Here is a 9,544-nt window from a genome sequence, read left to right as displayed (position 1 = left end):
CAAATAATATTTACATTTATTTCTATTGTGGCCCCCAGAATAAATCCACTAGTGGAGCCCTAGGCACCCCGCTCCGACATTGTGCAAATGAAGCGACTGGACCAAGCGGATACATCTCTATTGTATTATTATTTAGATCCACCTCTGCACTCAGACAGATCCATCAACGCCATGACCCCGGGTTTATTATAATCTAGTGATGCTGGAAATCCCCCCGGGGCAGGTCCAGAGAGGGAATATTATGGACTATCTGAGGTATGAGATCACATGATCACAGAACGCCATCACCTCTCAGTACTGAAACTTTCCACAGCTGCCGGAGAGATGCTGCAGGAGGCTAAATATAGTCATGGTGGGGGTGCCTGGGGGGTCTGTGATCTGCTAGGACGTCACTATATAAGCCCTGAATGAGGGTGATGTGCAATGCTAACAGAGCAGGCACCGGCTGCATTGTCACATTGTCCTGCTCTGTGAATTGACCCATCCCGGAGTTCGGTTTCCTTTCGGATAAATTCAATGAACCTACAATCATCGTCGGCCTTCCGCTCGGAGCACAGCTTCAAACAGACGTCATCCACCTCTTCCTCCACCTCTGGCGTGCAACCCCGAGAACCATTCATGGACAAGACTTTGGGCATCTTCTCTGACGATTTCGGGAAGTTTAGGAGACCCCATGAACCCCTGGGCTTCACAGGCAAGTTGGATATGCAGGAAACAAATGTTAGGAAGCCATTCAGCAGGTTACGGACTAGACAGAGAGGTGACTATGACCAGGCGTAACATCATCCCTGTGGAGGCTGCAATACTGATGTGTGATGGGGTGATATTCCTGATCCGCCAGGACTATAGGGATCACAGCCATAGTAGGATCATGTCACACAATTTAGAGATAACTACCCCTAAAGTATTGGTGCAAATTATGTAAGTAAAGAATGGTTGCAGAACTTGCTGGGGGTTGTAGTACCAGTAACCTAAACACAGATCTTACTCCGCAGTCACCTGACGTCCCTTCACATTACTCATAACTGTTATTATAGGGGATTTCAGTTGGAGTGTTATCTAGTACAGCGACCATGTCCATTGGCTCTGGTGGCGTGGAGTCTTCTATTCTGTTTCTTGCAGCTGTCGTGTTGTATGGATCTATATTTCGGCTCTCAGTGCAGCCTGTGAAAGTCACTTTACTCACTATTCGCAGACATGTTACAGTCCTATATACATTACGCTATCATTGTATAATCACAACTGGAATCTGCAACTTTCTGAAGTTTCCTCGCCATTTTCAATTCTCTATTCAATGTTAATGTATTGGAACATTCTTGTTTACATCCAGATGTTGCAAATATGTCTGGGTCTAGTCCTGTTCACACTACTGAGGGTTTGTCACAATGTATCAGTGTAGGTAAGAGATATCAGCTTCACTCTGGACATAGAGGTTTGTGGCGCTGTGTTTCGCTCACAGAGGACTGACTATATTGATACATTGTAACAAATCCCCAGCTGTGATATATTCAGACTCTGCATGATAACAAGTGTTTACATTTACTGACAACATATGGAGATACCAACAATAGCAAACAAGTGAAATACACAACTTGTTGTCAGTAAGTGTATAAAGAATGGGCCACAAACTAAGAAACCCACAAAATACGACACATAATAATAATATAAAATCATGTTTATTAGGCTATAGTTCAGTAATATTACAAGCCCAAATATGAAGAACAGCAAACAGAGGTCACTGGGGCCTCATATTATACAGGACAGCTGTAAATAGCAGAAGGGAACACTATGTGAGCATAGTATGTGCAGCAAAGAGGTGCTGACCCAAATACTCCAGAGCTGCACTCACTGTTCTGACTGTGCCATTACTGTGTGTGCATACCTTGCATTACTTATCCTGTACTGATCCTCAGTTATATCCTGTATTATACTCCAGAGCTGCACTCACTATTCTGCTGGTACAGTCACTCTGTACATACATTACATTACTTATCCTGTACTGATCCTGAGTTATATCCTGTATTATACTCCAGAGCTGCGCTCACTATTCTGCTGGTACAGTCACTGTGTACATACATTACATTACTTATCATCTGTTGAGTTACATCCTTTATTATTTGTACACTCAGTACAAGATATATAATGTATGTACACAGTGACTGTACCAGTAGAATAGTGAGCACAGCTCTGGAGTATAATACAGGATTTAACTCAGGATCAGTACAGGGTAAGTAATGTAATGTATGTACACAGTGACTGTACCAGCAGAATAGTGAGTGCAGCTCTGGAGTATAATACAGGATGTAACTCTGGATCAGTACAGGATAAGTAATGTAATGTATGTACACAGTGACTGTACCAGCAGAATAGTGAATGCACCTCGAGTATAATACAGGATTTAACTCAGGATCAGTACAGGATAAGTAATGTAATGTATGTACACAGTGACTGTACCAGCAGAATAGTGAGTGCAGCTCTGGAGTATAATACAGGATTTAACTCAGGATCAGTACAGGGTAAGTAATGTAATGTATGTACACAGTGACTGCACTAGCAGAATAGTGAGTGCAGCTCTGGAGTATAATACAGGATGTAACTCAGGATCAGTACAGGGTAAGTAATGTAATGTACGTACACAGTGACTGTACCAGCAGAATAGTGAGTGCAGCTCTGGAGTATAATACAGGATGTAACTCAGGATCAGTACAGGATAAGTAATGTAATGTATGTACACAGTGACTGCACCAGCAGAATAGAGAGTGCAGCTCTGGAGTATAATACAGGATGTAACTCAGGATCAGTACAGGATAAGTAATGTAATGTATATACACAGTGACTGCACCAGCAGAATAGTGAGCGCAGCTCTGGAGTATAATACAGGATGTAACTCAGGATCAGTACAGGATAAGTAATGTAATGTATGTACACAGTGACTGCACCAGCAGAATAGTGAGTGCAGCTCTGGAGTATAATACAGGATGTAACTCAGGATCAGTACAGGATAAGTAATGTAATGTATGTACACAGTGACTGTACCAGCAGAATAGAGAGTGCAGCTCTGGAGTATAATACAGGATGTAACTCAGGATAAGTACAGGATAAGTAATGTAATGTATGTACACAGTGACTGTACCAGCAGAATAGTGAGCGCAGCTCTGGAGTATAATACAGGATTTAACTCAGGATCAGGACAGGATAAGTAATGTAATGTATGTACACAGTGACTGCACCAGCAGAATAGTGAGCGCAGCTCTGGAGTATAATGGCTGTGGCTGAGGTGATTCATTATTTCACCATTTATATGAATGGAATACAATGTATTTTTTTTCTCCACCTGATATCTGTATATTTTTCTGTAGCTGGTGCTGCTCAGAACATGAAGACTTTGGGAAACAGTTATCAATTTGAAGTAGATGTCAGAGATTTCTCCCCCGAGGACATCATTGTCACCACATCCAACAACCAGATCGAGGTGCATGCTGAGAAAGTAAGTAACACCCCAGGAAATACTGACCTTGTCCTCTACACTGATGGGACAGAACACCAACTGTGTACACTGTTTGTACGGCTCTTGATATACATCATGTTTTATACTCCAGTCACATCCAGAGCTGCAGAGTTCTCCTGTTACTGCATGTGTTCCAATCACATCCCTTATTTGACCTTCTAACAAAATCTCTGTCTTGTTCCTCAGTTGGCCACAGATGGAACCATCATGAACACCTTCACCCACAAGTGCCAGCTGCCTGAGGATGTGGACCCCACCACAGTGACCTCTGCCCTGGGAGATAACGGTATTTTGACCGTCAAGGCCGAGAGAAGCCCCAGCAAGCATACAGACCACCAAACGTTCCGGACTGAAATCAAAATCTAGAGACATGTGAGGAGGAGGAGGGGGCGCCGGACATATGGCCTCATCCCTGTGCCCCAACCATGTCCCTGACTTCATGATTAGTGTGAATGCACCAGTGGTGATGACGCACAGATAGGTGGCGGTAGTGAGTCTGTAGAGGGCACTGAGCATCCACTTCTGCTGTGGACATTCCAGAGAAGATTGTAGATTTGTAGGTTGTATTACGTGTGGACACAGACACATAATAAGGGGCACAGGGGGTTTTGAGTGAAAATGATGGGGTGCAGGTGAAGGGTCCTCTAATAATGAACTGGTCACGAGGGGTTTCATATCAAGCTGCTGAGACCCTCATGGTGAGCTGGTGCTGGATATTATATGGCATTTAGAATGATCAATACTTGGATGTGTTCGGTCCTCCAGAGTAAAAGCTGCTTCGGATAACGTGGGGTCTGGGGATTGTTAAGGAGGAAGGACCTCCTTCTTTACATGCACATGTCCTAAGAACCTATATGGATAGGGATAGTTTGGATGGACGGTACCTTGAATGGGTTAATCAGAGAGACACCTATAGATATATAGTAGTTGCAGTTTCTTTCATGGGGCCCCTCAGCCCAGCTCGGGCCCCAACAAGGTGAAAAAAAGTGATGACATTACAGTCCTGTGAACTCCGTCACCATAGGGGTGCTGCAGATGGATCCCGGTGTTTACAGAAGGAGCTTTAGGGGTTATATCTGAAATATGATTATAGATCTATAAAGGATATTGGGTATTAGGACCCCTCTCAATGTGCAGAAAATTATCAGAAATGTTGAGTATGTGGAGATTTCCCAATACTAACAGGGTAGATCTCATCAGCTTTACTCAGGAGGACCCAGATACATATATATATATATATATATATATATATATATATATATATATATATGCACAGTCATGGAGTCTGTGCGGTTCCGTGCTGCGCCTCCTCCCCGCCTGTTACCGTCCTCTTGTATATAGATTGTATTTGTTGTTCTTACATTTTAAATACTTTGTATCACTGATGTGTCTGACTCTTTTTTGTCACCAGGTGTGAATGTAGCGCTCCCAGGTGGCTGCTTCTAGTATTACATCTTATGTACATGAATGGATATCTGTGGGTGTGTCTGGGGTAGGCAAGGGCCTCATTCTCCTCACCCTACTGAGGACACTTGTATGCTCATCCGCGCCCAGCATATGTGTGTACGGCAACTGTTCCACTGTCAACATCCTAATGTGTATTGCAACTTAACAAGCAGATTTTGGGGTTAATATCATAGTCACTGAGGGGTATGAAAGTATTTACACCCCTGGTGGGCAAACTGCGCCATTGACGATTAATAGGGCAAATCCTAGGTCTATTTTCTATGCAAAATATAGAACAGGCGGCATTTTCCACATAGATTTTTTTCCACTGCAGGTGATGGGGATTTACAAAAGACTTAGGAACCCAAATCCTCATGAAATCCTGAATGTGTGAATATAGCCTTGCCGTGATGATTGAGACTTTGCTTGTGTTATGTTCATTTCTACCAGTAGGTGGTAGCAGATATACCCCCCCCCCCCCTCCTCTACACTAATCTTTATTACCTCCCCCTCCCTCAATGGAAACTGCTATTTTTAGAGACAATAGACAGAAACAGAGGGGGCGACAGTCCCAGAGCTGAAACCTGAACCCGCAGCAAATGACCAAAGTCACCTTCACTGCGAGAAATCAGGCGAAGCCACAATATTATCACAAGTCTATCATCTCAAAATAATCTCGCTATAAAATAATCTCCAGGGACAGCAGGGGTTAACCTAAAGTGACAGCGACAAAGAGCTGGAACCTGGAAATCTGGAAAATGCTGAAAATATTCTCATAGGAGAGAAAAATGTCCAATGAACCTTATACCTAGGTCTGTTATGTGTGATACTGCAGGTTGTATCTAAGCCTATCTTGTGTGATACTGCTTGTTGTATCTAAGTCTATCATGTGTCATACTGCTTGTTGTATCTAAGCCTATCATGTGCGATACTGCCTGTTGTATCTAAGCCTATCTTGTGTGATACTGCCTGTTGTATCTAAGCCTATCTTGTGTGATACTGCTTGTTGTATCTAAGCCTATCATGTGCGATACTGCCTGTTGTAGCTAAGCCTATCATGTATGACACTGTCCTCTAAATCTATCACGTGTGATACTGTCTGCTAAGTCACTGTATCTAATCCTATAATGTGTGATACTCTCTGTTGGGCCACTGTATCTAAGTCTATTATACAGTCCTATGAAAAAGTTTGGGCACCCCTATTAATCTTAATCATTTTTAGTTCTAAATATTTTGGTGTTTATAACAGCCATTTCAGTTTGATATATCTAATAACTGATGGACACAGTAATATTTCAGGATTGAAATGAGGTTTATTGTACTAACAGAAAATGTGCAATATGCATTAAACCAAAATTTGACCGGTGCAAAAGTATGGGCACCTCAACAGAAAAGTGACATTAATATTTAGTAGATCCTCCTTTTGCAAAGATAACAGCCTCTAGTCGCTTCCTGTAGCTTTTAATCAGTTCCTGGATCCTGGATAAAGGTATTTTGGACAAACAATACAAGTTCAGTTAAGTTAGATGGTCGCCGAGCATGGACAGCCCGCTTCAAATCATCCCACAGATGTTCAATGATATTCAAGTCTGGGGACTGGGATGGCCATTCCAGAACATTGTAATTGTTCCTCTGCATGAATGCCTGAGGATTTGGAGCGGTGTTTTGGATCATTGTCTTGCTGAAATATCCATCCCCGGCGTAACTTCAACTTCGTCACTGATTCTTGAACATTATTCTCAAGAATCTGCTGATACTGAGTGGAATCCATGCGACTCTCAACTTTAACAAGATTCCCGATGTCGGCATTGGCCACACAGCCCCAAAGCATGATGGAACCTCCACCAAATTTTACAGTGGGTAGCAAGTGTTTTTCTTGGAATGCTGTTTCTTTTTGGACGCCATGCATAACGCCTTTTTTTATAACCAAACAACTCAATTTTTGTTTCCAAAATGAAGCTGCCTTGTCCAAATGTGCTTTTTTCATACCTCAGGCAACTCTATTTGTGGCGTACGTGCAGAAACGGCTTCTTTCTCATCACTCTCCCATACAGCTTCTATTTGTGCAAAGTGTGCTGTATTGTTGACCGATGGACAGTGACACCATCTGCAGCAAGATGATGTTGCAGCTCTTTGGAGGTGGTCTGTGGATTGTCCTTGACTGTTCTCACCATTCTTCTTCTCTGCCTTTCTGATATTTTTCTTGGCCTGCCACTTCTGGGCTTAACAAGAACTGTTCCTGTGGTCTTCCATTTCCTTACTATGTTCCTCACAGTGGAAACTGACAGGTTAAATCTCTGAGACAACTTTTTGTATCCTTCCCCTGAACAACTATGTTGAACAATCTTTGTTTTCAGATCATTTGAGAGTTGTTTTGAGTAGCCCATGATGCCACTCTTCAGAGGAGATTCAAATAGGAGATCAACTTGCAATTGGCCACCTTAAATACCTTTTCTTATGATTGGATACATCTGGCTATGAAGTTCAAAGCTCACTGAGGTTACAAAACCAATTTTGTGCTTCAGTAAGTCAGTAAAAAGTAGTTAGGGGAATTCAAATCAATAAAATGATAAGGGTGCCCATACTTTTGCACCGGTCAAATTTTGGTTTAATGCATATTGCACATTTTCTGTTAGTACAATAAACCTCACTTCAATCCTGAAATATTACTGTGTCCATCAGTTATTAGATATATCAAACTGAAATGGCTGTTGCAAACACCAAAATATTTAGAACTAAAAATGATTAAGATTAATAGGGGTGCCCAAACTTTTTCATAGGACTGTATATAATACGATCTGTCGAACTGCTGTACCTAAGCCTGTCATGTATAATGCTCTTTGATAATCTTCTATATCCAAGTCTGTCATGCATGATACAGTCTCAGAGATCTATGCGTCATATCAGGGGCTGTCAGGGTAGACGGCGGGCAGTCTATGGAGGGCAGTCGGCGACTATGATTGTGTTATGAGCAGTCATTAACCCATTGACTGCTGTATGGGAGCCTGCAGACCTAATATAGAGTGTTTTGTGCCGGGCTCAGCTGTTCCTGGACGTCCAGATCCCATTTCACAAGGGGTGATGAGAGAACAGAGGATGATTCAGACCCCAAATTAGGAACATTCCCTTGATCCAGATACTAGTAGTGCTCATACCCTGCCCCCTCCTCAAAGTTATTTTGGGGTTCAGGGACACTTTGTGACAGTGATGAGAGGGAACACGTTGGGAACATAAAACATTTGTGTTGGTTACGGTTGTTGTGGCTGTCACCACCGTCCAGGAAATGTCTGCTGATTCCCAGATGGGTGACATTTGTTATTACTGCCCTCATAGGTGGTGAGGGTCCGGCACCTTGTCAGGCTGCCACCAATTACATGGAGATAGACGCAGTGACCCCCAGAAATCTGTAATAATGTAACAGACTATTCATTTCTTAAAGGGACAGTAACCCTCAGGCTGGCTTCACCCATATGTATTATATGGACTGTGTTACAGGCACATGGATTCATAGAAGGTACCGCTAGTTCCCAGCATTAGATCCATAGCCAGGATGTTATACAGTCTTTATCATTTGGACATAGCATGGCGGAGCGACTTCATCCTCATGATATGGAGCTTATAACAGTGTGGGACGCTATAAGGACACATGGATGTAACGAAAAACACAGCCATTGTAATGTGCAGGAACTGATGGACACAGACGACCAGTTATGCTTAAAGGGGTTATGCCATGAAATGTTTACCTGATTTGTGGGGTCTGATCGTGAAGACCCCTACCATCCCTGGGAAGCAGGGTTCCCCCCTTGTGCATTCAGGCTATGTGTAGGTGTATCAGGCGGTGGTCAGCACGATCATTCACTTGCATTCAGCACCTCTGACGCCTCCATTAACATGATCCCTCTGGGAATCGGTAAGGGTCTCAGTGGTCAGACCCCCATGTCTAGTATTGATCCTCTATTCTATGGATGGAGGATAAATACTTTTTGTGGCATAAACCCTTTAATGGTTTTGACTAAATGGACCTTAAGGTAAAGGAGATATTTGGCAAATGCCTTCCTTGTTGTCTGTTTGCCAGCTGCCATGCTCCATATACTTTCGGTCATTGCTGCCTCCTTGGACTTCCCCAACACCATTGCCGTCTTCGATGCCCCATAGTGACTTGGCGGTCAGCTACATAGTCTCACTCCAGCCTGAAATGGCTGATAACAGGGAGCAATATATTACATTGACCAGCCCTATAGTCAGTCAAAGAAGAGATTGTATTCTATCACACAGTAGAAGACAAGCTGCACATTGTAGTGCCCAGCCACTAGGGGGCAGTAACATTAGTGGCAGACTGTTTCCCTCCACATCGGAGGACGGTGCGATCTTTATCTCCTGTATTTGCTGAGATGTTTACAGTTTACAGTAAAAACACCAGAGAAGCGACGGATATGTGCGCAAATGTGAGAGCGCCAAAAGTGCAACATGCAGGTGACAAGGTGACGTCTCCTCATAATAGTGCAAGGTTTCATTGACTCAACCATATGCAGCAAACAATCCATAAAAATGGAATAGGGGTGCACGGTTTGGACACTGATCCGTGAATAC

At 43.0% G+C, this 9,544-nt stretch overlaps 1 protein-coding gene across 1 annotated transcript; it reads left to right on the top strand.

The window, feature by feature from the left end:
* Positions 1 to 406: 406 nt before the first annotated feature.
* HSPB7 (heat shock protein family B (small) member 7) lies at positions 407 to 4,889 on the top strand. Its single transcript, XM_075277861.1, has 3 exons — positions 407 to 694; positions 3,360 to 3,487; positions 3,695 to 4,889. Exons 1-3 carry the CDS (start codon positions 517 to 519, stop codon positions 3,872 to 3,874), a joined length of 486 nt encoding a protein of 161 aa, XP_075133962.1. The 5' UTR covers positions 407 to 516; the 3' UTR covers positions 3,875 to 4,889.
* The last annotated feature ends 4,655 nt before the right edge of the window (positions 4,890 to 9,544 follow it).

The sequence above is a fragment of the Leptodactylus fuscus genome, chromosome 6, assembly GCF_031893055.1.
Source record: "Leptodactylus fuscus isolate aLepFus1 chromosome 6, aLepFus1.hap2, whole genome shotgun sequence".
NCBI classification, from domain to species: domain Eukaryota; kingdom Metazoa; phylum Chordata; class Amphibia; order Anura; family Leptodactylidae; genus Leptodactylus; species Leptodactylus fuscus.
Note: the sequence above shows the minus strand (reverse complement) of the source record. Positions and strands in the feature narration are given on the sequence as shown.

Excerpts from the sequence above, each read along its gene's own strand:
- HSPB7 (XM_075277861.1), top strand. The coding sequence starts at position 517 with ATGAACCTACAATCATCGTCGGCCTTCCGCTCGGAGCACAGCTTCAAA. Across the intron at positions 695-3,359 it reads TGAACCCCTGGGCTTCACAG|CTGGTGCTGCTCAGAACATG; the intron begins GCAAGTTGGATA and ends ATTTTTCTGTAG. Across the intron at positions 3,488-3,694 it reads TCGAGGTGCATGCTGAGAAA|TTGGCCACAGATGGAACCAT; the intron begins GTAAGTAACACC and ends CTTGTTCCTCAG.